Source organism: Ambystoma mexicanum, chromosome 7q (genome assembly GCF_040938575.1).
Source record: "Ambystoma mexicanum isolate Mex_15411 chromosome 7q, UKY_AmexF1_1, whole genome shotgun sequence".
Taxonomy (NCBI): domain Eukaryota; kingdom Metazoa; phylum Chordata; class Amphibia; order Caudata; family Ambystomatidae; genus Ambystoma; species Ambystoma mexicanum.
The window spans coordinates 492,632,567-492,649,374 of record NC_090941.1 but is presented as its reverse complement, the minus strand read 5'-3'; the positions used below and the strand labels follow the sequence as shown (position 1 = coordinate 492,649,374).

Here is a 16,808-nt window from a genome sequence, read left to right as displayed (position 1 = left end):
ATGGCATTAACTGAAAAAAAAAAACGAGTATCGTTTGTTGTTGACCAACGCACAGAACAAGTGGGCGGTAATGAGAAAATAAATATAACCATACAAGGACATAGTCAATCTGGGACTCCAATTGTTCACCCCTGTATAAGTGTCGACAATCAAGAAACAACACAAGACTGGCAATGGTTGGCTGAAACGTTAAACAGCAATCCACATCAATAATGCCAGAAGGAGTCTGCCTTGCAGCCATGTATATTAGGCTCTTGGAACACGCAAGGCTTCAGTCGCCTGTTTAATACAGTGTGGCTTTGTGGGCTGGCAGTTGTATGCCTGCAAGAGACCTGATTAAGTGAAATCCGTACAGTACCAGGGTTTGATATAGCGCTAAATCCTGCTATAAAACCGGTTAAGGGGCGACCGATGGCAGGTCTTATAACCTAAGTAAGATGCTCCTCAGGTTTTGGCATTATTAACTCAGTAAACCATTCGCCATTCATTCAAGAAACAACAATCGCTACACTGGATACGAAGACTCAAATCATGGACCAAATAACAATAATAAACTTGTATTGGAATCATGGCAGATCCGGCAAACACGAGTTCATCGATGAAGTTTCAGGTATCCTAGATTGTTTACTCGAAGACCGAAAGGGGTCGACTATAATAATTTGTGGTGATTTGAATATAGACCACTTCAACCCAAAGACGCCCCAGAAAAAAGCCTTAGCCATACATTGGATGGAGGCGATGAATGTAAGAAGCTTACTTCTCCAGCATGGGGTCTGGCATGGATTCACATGCTCATGAATATTCCCTGTCGTCAGGCTGGGAATCCTCGGTAAAGAAAAAACCAGTATCAGTTTCGTTTCTGATCTGTCTTTCGTAGTAATAACCAATCACTGGTCTCTGCATCATACTGAACACAGCCAATGACTGCCCTCTACCTAAGCACCGCCTCTGGCAGCCATCTTCAGATTTTTACCGCATGTTCATGTGTTGGGATCCTCGTGCTATTGCTCTCGAGCGTTAGTGCTATTTTTTCACGTTTTTCTCAAAAACTTCGTTTTTTTCGGTCAAAAGAGCCTCAAGCTCCACCGACTCTCCATCCGATCAACGGGGACCCGTTTCGGATTCGTCTGCGCCCCGCAAAGGTGAAGATTTCGTCGAGCTACGCTTTTGGAGGACTCCAGAAGTTTCTCAGGCCCGGTCATGGCCCAGGAGAAGGGAAGCTCGACGCCCGGAAAGCTGTTCAGGGTCTGCCCTGGATGCCAGCTGCAGAACGTCTTCAAGGAGGACGAACACTCTTTTTGTCTTTACTGCCTACATGAGGACAAGACGCACGTGGAGAAGGACTGTGCGTTTTGCGGCATCATGTCGGAGCGGACCATGAAGGACAGCCATCAACGTCTCGCCAACTGGCTAGAAGGGAAGAGCCCGTCCGGCGAGAAGAAGAGGAAGAAATCCGAGCGGTCTTCTAAGACCTTTGAGGACGCCCCGGCGACGGGGGTCCAACATAAGGCCAAGCACCGCGAGTCCGCTGGCACCGGGAGCGCCGAACGGTCGGGCTCTACGGGCGCCAGGCAGGGCGCACCCTCCCCGGCACCATCAACCACGAGCCAACGCTCTGGGTCGGGTAAGAGGAAGGCCGAGCACCCGGCGAAGCTCCTGGAGAGGCCCCGGTTGAGCTCGAAGGCGGAGGGGGAGCGAGGCAGTGTCCCCCCCCTCAAGGATAAGGCGGTGAGCGCACCTAAGGTGGTGAAGGCCTTAATCCATCTGGCCAAGCCCTCTATCGAAACTGTCGCGGCGGCCCTGGCTCAGCCTGTGGAGGCTACACCAGTGGTGGCGTCTTCGGGGCTCAGAGTCTCCCTGCCACCTCGGAGGGAGTCCTCTTTTGTGCCCATCGATAGGATCCCCGTGAAATCCCCTGTGGGGAAGAAAAAGGGGGGGCAGGGCGTCGTCGTAGATTCGGCCTCAACCTCGGAGGAGGAGCTGGTCGAGGTCTTAAGCCATGGCCTCGGCGTGGAAGAAGACCGGCCCGTCGGGATGGATCCCGACGCAGGGGACGACGACATCGTCGAGGGTACCGACGGGGCCCCTGATCGCCCCTCGGATTCCCCTCTGCCAGCGCCGCGAGACAACTCGGCGGCCATTTTGTTGGCTATACAGTCCTTATGCTCGGAGATAAGGACGAGACTACCGTTGCCGACGGAACCTCTCCCGTCGGGGGACCCAGAACCGGGACCTTCTGGTGTTCCCCCTACCAAGAAAAGAAGGATCCACCCTCCACCTCCTTTTCAGCCGGGGATGATACGGGGACTGACACGGCAGCGACGGGTACGGACGACGAGGTATACGACGAGGATGTACCGTCGTCGCCTCCCACCAGGGCTTCTCCGCCCGACGAGATTGGATCGTTCCACTCAATGATCGCCAGGGCATCCGAGCTTTTCCAACTCTGCCCTGAGGAGAAGAAGAAGGAAGGTTTCCTTTATCAGCGGCGCGAGGCCAAGAGGAAGACGGTCCTCGCGGTGCCTCTATTGGACGACATTTGGGATGAGGGCCTCACCCTCCTCAAGAACCCTTCCACAACGCCAGCTAGAAGAGACCGGTACGAGAAAAAGTACCGGGTCCCGGACACGGCCCCCCTGTGCCTCCGGGCGCAGCCTACCCCGGACTCCGTCGTCTCCGCGGCAGCCAGGAAAAAAGCGGGGGGGGGGTGCGGCCTCCACATCGACTTCCCCACCGGACGGCGAGGGAAAGAAATTGGACGCTATGGGACACAGAGTCATCTCGTCTGCAGCGACGACGATTAAAGCTGCCAATGCCTTGGCTATCATGGCCCGATACGACAGGGAGCTCTGGTACAAACTGGCTCCCCTGCTGGACTTCTTGCCGGACGACAAGAGGGCAGAGGCCCTGGAGATCCTGCAGGAAGGTGAGGTGGCTTCGGACCACGCCATTACCGTTGCGACGGACATCGCCGACACTGGGTTCCGCCAGTTGGGCAACGGCGTTTGCCTTAGGCGGCGTGGATGGCTCAAGGCTACGGACTTCCGTCAAGACGTTCAGACCAGAGTCCTGGACATGCCCTTCGATGGGAACAACCTGTTTGGGAAAACAGTGGACGATTCCCTTCAGGCCATTAAAGCGGACACCGAGACGGCCCGGGCCCTTGGAGTTCTGCAACAACGACGGACGCCCTTTCGGAGCAGCGGAGTCAAGGGCGCCTCCAAAGGTTCCGGCGGCGGTTTCTCCTCCTACCGTCAAGCGGGCCCGCTCGTCGTCTCAGGAGGCCTACAGAGGACGAGGCAAGACTGGCGAACCCCGCCGTCGTCGCCAAGGACAAGGCGCTAAAGCCTTGTCGAAGCAGGATTGAACCGGCCGGGGGGTCGGGCCCCCACCGAAGCACCCCGGTGGGAGGCCGGCTGGCGAGCTTCGTCAGCGTGTGGGAGTCCATCTCCACCGACCGTTGGGTGCTGGACGCCTTGGCCCGGGGCCACGCGCTCGAGTTTCAAAGAAAGTGTCCGCGCGTCCTCCCCGTGGCCAGGAAAGAACTTCACGTCCCTCAACTTCTCCTGGAGGTGAAGGCGATGCTCAAGAAGGGCGCCATCGAACTCGTCCCAAAGAGGCTTCGGGGCTCCGGAGTCTACTCGAGATACTTCCTCGTGAAGAAGAAGACGGGGGGATGGCGCCCCATCCTGGACCTGCGACAGTTCAAAGCCCTCCCCTTCGGTCTACGGTCGGCACCCAGGGTGTTCACCAAGTGCCTCGCACCGGTGGCGGCTCAGCTGCGCCGCAAAGGGATCCACGTCTACCCCTACCTGGACGACTGGCTCATCCGAGCCAAGACAAGGGAGCTCGCCGTGGTTCACACGGCAAGGACCGTCCAACTTCTCACAGACCTGGGATTCTCCGTGAACTACGCCAAATCCCACCTGGTACCCGCGCAAGACACTCTGTTTCTGGGAGCGAGGCTCAACACAGTGTCCCTTCTGGCCTCCCCGTCGGAGGAGAGGACCAGGACCATCCTGGGCAAGGTGCAGCGGATGTTGGTGGCCGACGCGGCCAAGGTGAGGTCCATCAAGTCCCTCCTCGGAATGATGTCTTCCTGCATCTACCTCATTCCCATGTGCAGGCTCCGGATGCGCCCGTTACAGGAGTTCCTGGACGCGCACTGGATCCAAACGACGGGCAGCTTCGAGGAAAGGATCACACTCGACGAGAGTTTCCGACGAGCGATCCGGTGGTGGGGCACCCGCGCGCATCTGACGGCGGGCATGGACTTCCAGACCCCAGCCCACCAGGAGACAGTGACCACGGATGCCTCCCTGGAAGGGTGGGGAGCGCACACCGGAAATCTGCACGCAAGAGGCCTTTGGCTCCCGACGGAGAAATCCTTACATATCAACGTCCTGGAGCTCCGTGCAGTGTTTTGGGCCCTCAGGTCCTTCCTTCCGTCCCTCAAGGGCAAGGTGGTGTGAGGATCTTCACCGACAACACCACCACCATGTTTTACATCAGAAAACAGGGCGGAACCAGGTCCCCAGCACTGTCCAAGGAGGCGCAGGACCTGTGGCATTGGGCAGTCGCCCAAGGGATGTTTCTGGTGCCGTTTCATCTGGCAGGGATAAAAAACACCATCGCCGACTCACTCAGCAGGGAGCTGCGCTCGTGCCACGAGTGGGAACTACGGCAGGATCTAGTGGATCGCCTCTTCCGACGGTGGGGCACACCCCAGATCGACCTGTTCGCGACGGCGACGAACTCCAAGTGCCGGAGGTTCGCCAGCAGGTTTCCCCAGGCGAGGAGCATGGGCGATGCTTTCTCGTTCCCCTGGGAGGGCCTGTTCCTCTACGCGTTCCCTCCTTTGCCGCTGCTAATCCGGCTCGTCAACCAGCTCATGAGGTCACGGTGCAGGATGATCCTCGTCGCACCTGGGTGGCCGAGGCAGATATGGTTCCCGGACCTTCTGGACTTGTCAGCGTCCCCGCCAATCAAGCTGCCGGTGGACGCGGATCTGCTCTCCAGGGAAGGAGGCGCCATCCTCCACCGCGACCCGAAATCGTTGAACTTGCAGGCCTGGCTCCTGCAGCGCTAGAGTTTGGAGGATACGACATACCGGCCGACTGCAGAGAGGTTCTTGCAAAGGCCAGGGCGTCCTCGACTCTTAAATGCTACGGACACAAATGGAAGAGGTTCTCTGTCTGGTGCCACGCACAGAAGATTAACCCTCTACGGATTACGGCTCCCCAAGTACTGCCGTACCTGCTGACGCTGGCCAAAGCTGGACTGGCACACGCGTCCATCAAGATTCATCTTGCTGCGATCTCCCGATACACCAGAACCACGGGGCGGACGTCCTTGTGGTCTCATCGTCTGGTGAAAGAGTTCATGAAGGGACTGTTCAGATCGTTCCCGCCGGTGAAGGCTCCGGCCCCGGCGTGGGAGCTCAACGTGGTGCTGACCAAGCTCATGGGACCTCCGTTCGAGCCTCTGCACTCGGCCCCGTTGAAGTTTCTGTCGTGGAAAACAGCGTTTCTTGTGGCCATCACCTCCGCACGACGGGTGGGAGAGATCCAGGCCCTTTCCTGCAAGGCCCCGTACTTGACTTTTCACGACACGAGGGTAGTGCTCAGGACGCACCCCTCCTTCATGCCCAAGGTACCGTCGGACTTCCACCTCAACGAACCCTTGGTGTTGCCTGTATTCTTCCCGTCGCCTTCGTCGCCGGCTGAGAGAACTTTGCACTCGCTGGATGTGGCTAGAGCGCTGAAGTTCTACGTGGACCGCACGAAGTGTTTTCGGAAGACGTCACAACTCTTTGTGAACTTTGGACCTGTCAATCAGGGGAAGGCTCTCTCGAAGGCTTCCATTTCCAGATGGCTCTCCGGCTGTATCATGTACTGTCATCGGTTGGCAAACCGACCGCTGCCAGGCCGTCCGAGAGCCCATTCCACCAGAGCGATCGCAGCTACCACGGCGTTCCTTTCTGGTGTGCCCCTGCTGGACATATGCAGGGCTGCTACGTGGAGGTCGACGCACACCTTCACGAAGTTCTACTGCGTCGATCGGGATTCCAGGGAGGAGTCCAGGGTCGGCCAAGCAGTGCTGCGCAACCTGTTCGCCTGAGGTGAGCCTGGTGAGAAGGTAAGATGCTTAATGTTGAGTTTGATGCAATGCTTAATGTTGAGCCTTTGCCACCTCCCGTGGTTGTGCATGTGTGTACTGCTATGTATTCTTTATTCATGAGCATGTGAATCCATGCCAGACCCCATGCTGGAGAAGGAACAAGTTACTTACCTGTAACTGTTGTTCTCCAGCATGGGTCTGGCATGGATTCACATGCGAACCCTCCCGCCTACCCCTCTGCGGCTCTTCACTTGGTCATGCTGCCACTTCACGTGCTTCCAAATCTGAAGATGGCTGCCAGAGGCGGTGCTTAGGTAGAGGGCAGTCATTGGCTGTGGTCAGTATGACGCAGAGACCAGTGATTGGTTATTACTACGAAAGACAGATCAGAAACGAAACTGATACTAGTTTTTTCTTTACCGAGGATTCCCAGCCTGACGACGGGGAATATTCATGAGCATGTGAATCCATGCCAGACCCATGCTGGAGAACAACAGTTACAGGTAAGTAACTTGTTCCAGATGTTGAACGGATGTACATTAGGTGACATACCGCTGGCCCCCACGTGGAACCGGGCGAACCACGGTTCAACAATTGACTACTGTTTTGTATCAACAGCTCTTCATCAATGAGTGACATTGTTAAAAGTGGTCCAAAAGGAAAGTAGCGATCACAATATGTTGACCATGGAACTAGTGAACAGTTCAATAAATACTAAAACGAAATGGACACATAAGATTGCTGAAGAAGCAAGCAGGGTGAGGCTAAGACTTGCTGAAGAAGAAGTAGCACAGTTGTCAAACCAATATTGTGATACAGGTTCCACGTTAGAATATGCACATCTACTAGTCAACTTCAGAATAATCAACGGAGGTGCAAAACACAAGAACCTGAAACGCACACATTGTTTCGACCTAGACATATTAAAACAGAAACGACTAATGAGATGTGCAATTCGTCAAGCCTGGGCGGCTGATAAAGCGACATGTGTGGCAACAACAAGGCTAGCCAGACAAAGATATAAAAACTGGCTTAAGGCCCACAAAGGATAATTGATACAAAGGGATTCTGAACGAATGATGGAAAGCCTCCAAAATAAGAACACTGGAGAATTTCGGAAAATTATCAACAACACACAAGCTTCTCAGGAATCTTTACAAGCCTCTATGGTATCAGAAGCTGCCTGGACAGGCCACTTCAAAGAGTTATACAAAGAAAGCCCAACACCACTTAACACAAACAAGCCAATTATGTCAAAATGGGCACTAACATTTCCTAAAGATGACATTGTGAGAATAATCACCAAAGCAAAAGACTCCAGAGCTCCTGGCCCGGATGGCTTGACAAACTTTATGATTTAGCAACATCCGGAGCTATGGGCTGATGTTTGTGTGACTCTCTTGGAAAGGGTAAACACCCAGTGTCAGATGCCACAATCTTGGAAATCTGCCGTGATTGTACCTGTGTTCAAAAAGGGCGACAGAACATGCCTGAAAAATTATCGTCCAGTGGCTTTACTCGATGTTTTAGGTAAAATATATGCAACCATGCTACAGCACAAATTAGTAAAATGGGCAACGATTTCGAAGAATGCAGATGTCAGACAGACAGGTTTCATCATGCAGGTTGGTTGTTCACTAAACCTGTTGCTGTTGAACTTATTTAAGATGGAAGCAATAAAATAAAAATAACGGTATATCTTGCCTTCATTGAATTCTCCTATGCCTTTGATACGATCAATCGGGCACTTCTATGGAAAAAGATGCAAGCATGGGGTTGCCCGAAAAACCTATGGGCTATAAAAGAACTGCATAATGGAACATCGATTAGAGTACGCCTGGATCAAACGGGCGTTCTGTCGTCACCAATTAAAACATTCAAGGGAGTTAAACAGGGTTGTCCCTTGGCCGCGGCGATATTCAGTTTGTTTATATCAGACATTGGTAGTACCATACAGTAAATTCCTTCCCGCCAAAGATGCATAAATCGCACTTAAGTTGGCTCCTATACGCAGACGACCTCATTTTGTTGGACTTAACACCAATTGGCCTGCAAAGGAAACTTGACGCAATCCAACAATATGTAACTGACAACCAGCTGCTCATTAATACAAAGAAATGCAAAATCCTTGTCCTTAAAAACCTTAAAGGTGGTAGGGCCAGACTGGTTAAAAGAACATCATGGTCTATGGTACATGAAAAGCTACCGATTTCATCCTGCGTAAAATATCTTGGAATGACAGTAAGTTCCTGCATTAATGATGGTCTGTGGATAATGGCGACTAAACGTAAATGCAAACAATTGGCAAGTCAGGCGCTGGCGATAAAAAAAATAGATTTGGGAAATTTTCGCTCAAACCGGTCTTGCAATTCTATCAACAAAAGGTAATACCAGTACTAACATACAGGGCTGAAAACGCATTCGGCTGCTCATGGGAAGTGTGGCCAATGCTTGAGAATATCTTCTGGACCAAAGTACTGGGCCTACCAAAAGGAATCGCAACGTCTTCCATACGATACGAACTATCGCTAATATCAATTCATGCACAAGTTTGTTGGAGCCTGTTAGCACTGTATTGTAAAACAAAACCATCCGAACGAATACCGCAATTTGAAATTTTTCATAATGCCACCTCGGCTGAATCGGGTATCATGTCAATGGGGCTGAAACGATGTGAATCCATGATGGTGGAGTTTGACATCAAGTCTGACCTGCTCCACGGTAATCCGAATACAGCAAAGATAAAAATTTGGCGCACGGATTGGGAACAGACATGTTCCGAAAGAGCCACTTCTAAAATGATGAGCGAGGTCCCACTGGAGGCCGGGGCTTTCAATACCATACAAAAATATTTTGAGTTATTCCCCGACCCTAATGCAAGAAGGTTGTTCATGGGACTACGGCTAAAAGTGTTTAAAACGAAAGAACGTCTGCGAGCATGTTCGATCAATGCTAACTTGGACCCCAGGTGTCGCTGCTGTACAAAAGAAATCAAAACTCTAAAGCACTTGGTGCTGTTCTGTAGGGACTTGCGAAAAGAAAGAACAAGACATCTGGGCCCCTGGAGCGAGACACATCCGTCCCTTTGTGCAGATGAGTGGTGGCAACAAATGTTCTACGGAAGAGACATGAAACTAGTACTGCCTTTAACACACTTTTTGGCGACAATTGAAAAGCGGCTGCTGGTTCCAATTGTATCTGGACTGATGTGAAGCCATATTATAATTCTCTGAAGTATGAGATTTTGAGAAAGTAGAGCAGAAACATACATAGTAATTGCGAGAGTTGAGGTTTGTAAGGGGACGGATTGTAAAGTGATGAAATTAAATGTAATGAGATGTTTTATTTTAAAGGCTTATATTTAAACCAATCAAATTATATAAAAAAAAAAGACAACAGACTAACACCAGAGTTGTTTACCTGACATTTCCCAATAAAAGGGTCATGCAAAGTCAGGCAATTGACCAGAATCACACACACATGACGGCCCATTCCCTTCCCCGCAGGGATAGAATGTGGAGCACGAGAGCACAGGTTGAGGAAGGCAGACTGCACAGCGTGAAGGCTAACTCAGCACAGCAGTTCAAGCGGAGGAGAAATACGGTGCATACCGAGAGGTTGACAAGGAGAGAAGCGACCTTGCCTTTTCCGACCAAGGCCCGTGAAACCTCCGCAGAAGGAATCAAAAGACCGCAAACAATAGCCAGCGTGTGTTTCAACAGATGTCAACTGTACACAAGACCGTCCTCCACTGATTACCAACCCGGGGAGAGACGCTCGTCTCTGTGGTAGCAACCTTGACTCCAAGAAGAAAGACAGTTAAGCGGTTCATCACAGCCAGTGAGTCGAGGGGAGAGTCGATAAGAAACAGAGCTGTGTTGTACAAAAAGTAGCAAACAGCTCATTTGAACTGTGAAAGGGTTAAAGAGCTATAGATGGAAAAGGGAGAAAACCAGCAGCAGAGGAGTCCGGCACCACGTGGGTGCTCACGTAGGAAACTATGGGTGATTACCCGATGGTAGAAACTACTGCAACCAGAAGGCCTTGGGAAAAGGCGAAAGGAGGTCAAAGTGGTCTTACAGGGGTCCTGTAAAATCCTCTGTACACTCAAAAGTCCAGAGACCAGAGACTTTTATTGAAAAGAGACTTAACCATTGAAAAACCTGATAACTGGAACGGAACTGTCGGCTCGTGCTGGGAAGGCTCGAGCGTGTACTGTACTCTGGAGATCCCCTTTGTCCAGTGCTCAAAATGTGGCAAAGGGAGATCCGTGGCAATCACATCCTGACTTATTATTTGTGAACATTTCTTTCTTTATTGAAAACCATATCCCACACTCTTTCTGTAATTAGTTGTAAGGATTTGGTAATAGTTATTTTTTAGTATATGCCTTTTCACTTTGACGAGATGCCACAATGACTGCCTTATTTTTCATTAGATGGTCAAAGCTTGCTCCCATCTTAGATTTAGGTTTAGTTTAGGCGTTTTTCCACCCTGAATTTACAGTAAAATAAATACCTTTGAACGATGATCACTTGTCTGCCTTTACTGTTGCCACCATGAGTTCCTTACAATACCGAATGCCACAGAAATGTGGATAAATGCATTCACTTCTAAAGAAAAGACTTTTGAAATAGGATACATTTTCATTGATGTGTTCAATACATTATTTGTTGCTGAGCTGGTGTAACTGTATATTGCATGCAATGCAGTTGAGAAAGGTAAGAAACAAAAAATGAGTGTCCATAACACACTTAGTTACCACATGATAATTGTGTTTACATTCTGAATGTGCAAAATCCTCTTCACAATTTTAGACAAGCAGACTCATTAGTAGTTTGCTGCTATTTCTGGTGGGAGACCAGCAAACGGACCTGCCGGTCTCTGATATCCCAGAATATATATGATATTACAGGTGCCGGCAACGCCGGTAATTCCACATTCCATGGAGTCCAACAGGACTCCGTGGCACGAATTGCTGGTATTAACGGCACCAGTGATACCGGCTGTTTTTTGTCAGTGGGGGCTTGATTTACCTCCAGTCCTTGGCTGGGGGTAAGTCAGTCAACCTCCATCGGCAAACCTGTAGTTTGGTGGTGCTGGAAAAGTGGCAGTAACGGAATTACTGCCACTTTTTTCCAGTACACTCCAAAGTTGTAATGAGGCCCAAAGTGTCAATTTGCAGTACACTACACGTTTTTGATTTTGTAAAACAATTGATGTTGTTTTACTGAACTTTCTTTAACATGTATTTGCAGCCTCAAACTCTGATGGTGAAGCGACAGATAAGGACGTTGGGCTGGTAGAGTCTGGTATAGTGGAGATCCCTCAAATTAAAGAAAAGAGGCAACTTGTGCTGGAGACTGAACAGGAAAAGTATGAAAGAACTACTACGTTGGATAGCAAAAGTGTGATTAAATATTCTCCGAAACCCCTTGCAAATGAGCCCCTGATGGATGCCACTACAGTGCAAATGAAAATTTGTGGAGAACATTTGGAATCTTCTTCTCAAGTTCGAACAATTTCAACTTGTTCACTTGACAACTCAGTTGATGAACAGGACACTTATTTGTTGGACGCAACACAGGAAGGGAATGTAGGACGTTTTCTAAATGTAAGTATGCACAGTTAAGATAAGGTTATGGGAGCAAGGGACTAAAAACAGTATAGTGAACAGTCAATGAAGCCTTTAGGTGACATTTTCCCAAGCTTTCTACCGGGGGAAGGGAAGGGCAGGTGCCTTAGCTATTTGGCCTATATGGGAAACATGCTCCTATAGAGCCCAGCACCCCCAAACTACTTATGCTAGCAAGAGAAGATGCTGAATGATCTGGAGAGAGAATCTGTTACACAATTTGGTCCCTGCAAGCATAGAAATGGCCTCACAAGATATATCTTTGAAATAAGGAAATAACCTGCATCTTTCTATTAATATGGCAAAGCAATTTTCCAAGGCGCTGTTTGGCCCTACTGGTTTTCTCATCATTTTTTTTTAAACTTTATTTAATACTGGCAAAACATATCACAGGGATCATCACAGTATCACCAAGACAACAGAACATGTATGAATGAAGCGGGTATAGATTTGATAATGGCTTGCTAATCACGGTATGGAAAAGAAGGGAGGAGGAGAGAAACAGTACATAGAGGGTTAATTAGACATTGGTTCGACTGCTTCTTTCTTCTTGTGAAACTTCTGCGTTCTGTAGGTATGATCTGAGGGTGCCCCATATGTCCTTGGGTCTAGAGGTGGTTTGGATACACCGTATATAGGTCTCTTCACATTCCTGAGCATTTATCAAGTCTCTGAGCCAGCCTTTGTGTGTGGGAGGGGTTTTGGATTTCCATCTCCTGAGAATGTTCCGCTTGGCCACGGCTCCCCCCACTGCAAATAGTCTGTGGGTCCTTGCAGATGCTTTCCCAATATCCCCCAGTAAGTATTTCAGCGGCGCAACCGGGATATGTGTATTCAATATGTCGTTCATATTTTCTGCTACTTCCTCCCAGAACTGCCTAATTGGTGGGCACTCCCAGTACATTTGAATTGCGTTTGCAGCAATTGTGCCGCACTTGGGGCATGCCGTTTGCTTAGAGGATTCAAATTTGGAGATCTTGCTAGGAGTGACATGCAGGTGGTTTAAAATGTTGAACTGGATAAGCCTGAAGTCAGTGCATTGGGAGATAGATTTGGTGCATCTGCGGTAGTTCATCCAGTGTTGCACATCGATCTCAATGTTCAGGTCTCTCTCCCATTTGCTTTTCATCCCATTCTTGGATGTGGTGTTGCCTTGTACTATTCTGTATAACGTAGAGACGTTGCTGGTAAAGCCATCTTGTGTCAGGATGTCGGATAGGAATTTGTGCACAGGCGGTGTCATCGGGAAAGACGGCCATTTCTTTATGCAGGCTGTCTTTAGACGTTGCTGTTGTAGTGTTGTGAATAGTCCAGCTCCCGCCCTGTTCTGGATTTCTGCAGCTGTAAGTAATCGTCCCTCTGGGAAGAGGTCCTCCACCTTGGCCTGCTTTTCCGGATCCCACCTCATTTGTATCGTTCGGTCCATAGTGGGTTCAAGTTCAGGGTAGTGCCGTAGAGGTAGGTGTGGCCAATGCGGCATGTCACATCCCACTCTATTGAGGATCTGTGCCCGTGCCCGCACTGTCGATGACATCGGATCCGCCAGTGTCCTCTCTTCTGCTACCTTGGCAAATATCATACTCTTAAGGTTCAGGGGAGATGCTGCAAACTCTTCCGCACATTTGTGTGCGAATTGTTCTGCAGAATTATTCCAGTATTTCACGAAGTGTGCCGAGGCAGAGTAGTAGTATAGAAGAAAGTCAGGAGCCGCTAGTCCACCAGTATCATAACTTTCGCATAGTTTAGATCAACTAATACTGGCCGTGCGTCCCCCCCAGACAAATAGAGAGGTCAGTTTCTGTAGTGTCTAGAAATTTTCCGCCTGGCCAGATCGGGATGCCGCTCAATAGATATAGTAGTTTCGGTACCACCAGCATTTTCAGCAGGGATATACGCCCGTACAGCGACAGTGGTAACTTAACCCATGTGTTAAGCTTGTATTCCAGATGTTCCAGATGTAACAAGAATGGAGTGTAGTTATTGGTGTACAAAGTACGCTTATCAGGTGCCATTATGATGCCCAGATATCGAGCTGTGGTGGGGACCAACGAAAGCCAGTCATGGCTGCAGTTTGGATTGTGGAGCTGGTCAGAAGTATTATTTCAGACTTGGCCTGGTTGATCTTGTATCCTGAGTGTTTTGTGAACGCCACAATGTCCCGCATCACAGGTGGTAAGTGAGCATCCGGGTCTCTGATGTATAGCATTGTGTCATCCGCATAGAGAGAGATGAACTGCAGGGATCCCATGATACGAATCCCTCTCCAGGCATGTCTGCAACGCAGGTATGCTGCCATTCCTTCTATCGTTAGTGCAGAAATTAGAGGGGAAAGTGGGCAGCCTTGCCAAGTGCCTCTCTGTAGGTCAAAGCAGGGTGACAGCGTCCTGTTGGTCCATATTCTGGCAACGGGATTGCGGTACTGTAGTCTTTGGAGTCAGAGGAATCCTAGGCCGAATCCCATCACTTCTAGTATTGCATACATGAACTTCCATCAGATGTAATCAAACGCTTTCTCAGCATCTAAAGTAACTGCCACTGTCTTTGCCTGAGGGTCCAACTGGGAGCCAATGGGAAAAATCATCGCAGATTCAGAGTAGTGGAACGGTGTGGTATAAAGTCAGATTGATCGGGGTAGACCTATATGGGTTCAGCTTGTTGGCTATGGCTTTAGCGAAGATTTTGGTGTCGGCATTGATAAGAGACAACGGTCTATATGAGGAGGGATTTTGAGGAGGCTTGTGCGGTTTCAATAAGACCGTGATAATGGCTTCTCTCATTGATGGCGGCAGCATTTCCCTCTCTAGGGATTCCTCCCACACTTCCAGCAGCCGTGGGGCAAGTTCGATGAGGATTTTGTAGAGGTCTGCAGGTAGACCATCCGAGCCTGGTGCCTTTCCCGCCTTAAGGTCTTGGATTGCTTGTGTTAAGTCTTCTAGGCTCAGAGGAAGGTCGATGACAGTTCTTTCCTCCGGGGTCAGTGCGGGGAGTGGAAAGGAGTCCAGATGGCTTTGTAACTCTTCCGTTGTCACCTGATCCGTTTTCGTGTAGAGCTTGGTGTAAAAACTCCGGAACACCTCATTCACTTTCAGGTGGTCTATGTGTGTTATGCCCAGCTCATCAGTGATAATGGTAATTTGTCGAAGGCCCTGTTCAGAATTGATTAGATTGGCCAGTATCTTGCCGGATTTATTCCCTTCTCCCTATTTTCTGACTTTGATCGGTTGCGTCACGTACCAGACCTCTTGTTCTGCCAGTGTTGTAAATTTGGCCAGGGCTCTATGTAGCGGGGTAAGAGCTCTTGGCCTTGGTGATTCCGTGTATGCTTCTTCTGCTTCTTGATGTGATCCTCGGCCCGGGCTAATTGGGTACGTATTTCCCGCAGCATACCATGGACCTTGGATATCAGGTGTCCTCTCAACCACACTTTGAAGGTTTCCCAGGTCGTACTGTGTGAACTCACTGACTCTTGCTTACACTCGAAGAACTCTGCCACATCAATCCATAGTGGCTCGAGGAGTGAGTCATCTCGCAGGAGGTCTGGGGGCATTCTCCATAGGTGGTGATCCAGCACGGGTGACCCTATCTGGATATCCAACACAATCTGGGTGTGATCCGAGAGGGTCTGGGGTAGTATAGTGCATTCACTCAAGTCTGGAATACAGTCGGTGGAGCAGAGCCAGTAGTCGATTCGGGAGCTCGACCCATGAACATGAGTGAAATGTGTAGTCTCCGGCAAGGGGGTGTAGTTCCCTCCATGCATCGGAGAGTGGTAGTAAGGACGTGGCCTGTTTTATGGTGAGTGCTGCCTTTGAGTCCGTCCATTGAGCCGTGGATGTTCTGTTGAGTGAAGGGTCCAGGGTGGTGTTAAAATCTCCCCCCCATATCACTCTTGCTTCACCTGTTGGCATTATTAGTGTGTTGATCTGTTGATAGAATTCTGGCATGTCGATGTTGGGTCTGTAAGTATTGACGATAATTATGTCTTGTCCTTGTAGTGACCCCCATAATATTACGTATCTGCCATCTGTGCCCACTTTGGTTCTAGTCACCAGGAACCCAAGTCTGCGGTGGACCAACGTCACTACCCCCCTCGACCGTGACAAGTAGTTTGTAGCAAATACTTGTGAACCCGAGGAGCGGCCGAATGAGCCAGAAATTTGTTTGGTGGTTGCCTCCTGTAGCAGAAGAATATCGATTCTGTGCCTATTGGCGTAGGCTAGAATTTTTCTGGCTTTGATTGGGTTGAGCAACCCCCTGATATTCCAGGAGAGGAGTCTAGTACTTTTAGTTACTGGCTGTGACGCCATTTATTTACTGTGACGCCAGAAATTTGTTTGGTGGTTGCCTCCTGTAGCAGAAGAATATCGATTCTGTGCCTATTGGCGTAGGCTAGAATTTTTCTGGCTTTGATTGGGTTGAGCAACCCCCTGATATTCCAGGAGAGGAGTCTAGTACTTTTAGTTACTGGCTGTGACGCCATTTATTGTACTTGTTAGCAAGGAAGCTGTGCCTTTGGTGCTGTAATGCTCTTCTTCCCACTGTGTTGATGCCAGATTTTTCTTATTATAACTACAACCATTAACTGTAAAGATTCTCCCAAAACGTGATTCTTTGCCAGAATATTCAATAACATCCCATAAAAGGCAACAAGTCTGCTTAACATTCCCCCCTCCCACCCTCACCATCCCCCTAATCGGGCAGTGTATCCCATTGAACTAACTGCAATACTGGAGGCGGCGTGTTCCGTCGCCGCTCCCGGAGTAGCAGCATCAAAGGATGTTGGAGTCTCTACGATAAAATGTGAACTATGGGTTCTTGTAGATACGCTGATTTAGAAAACTAGGTCTTCATTGTGCGGAGTGGCGCTCAGGTGTTACCAGCAGTGGCAGGGATATTTGTTTCAACATAAGTCATAGCATCCTCCGGTGTTTCATAGAAATGGGTCCTGCCAGCATGCTGTATGCAGAGTTTAGAACGGAACAGCATGGCTTAGATAATGTTCCTCTCTCGTAGTCCTTGTCATAGGAGCATCTGGCCAACTGTACTCCCATTT

General features: G+C 49.6%; 1 protein-coding gene across 14 annotated transcripts in view; it reads left to right on the top strand.

The window, feature by feature from the left end:
- SETDB2 (SET domain bifurcated histone lysine methyltransferase 2) overlaps nt 1-16,808 on the top strand; it is a 1,645,210-nt gene that overhangs the window by 1,436,374 nt on the left and 192,028 nt on the right. For all 14 annotated transcript variants that reach the window (XM_069639329.1, XM_069639325.1, XM_069639326.1 and 11 more), the window contains one exon: nt 11,379-11,734. In XM_069639329.1, coding sequence (XP_069495430.1) covers nt 11,379-11,734 — 356 coding nt within the window. The remainder of the gene's footprint in view (nt 1-11,378; nt 11,735-16,808) is intronic.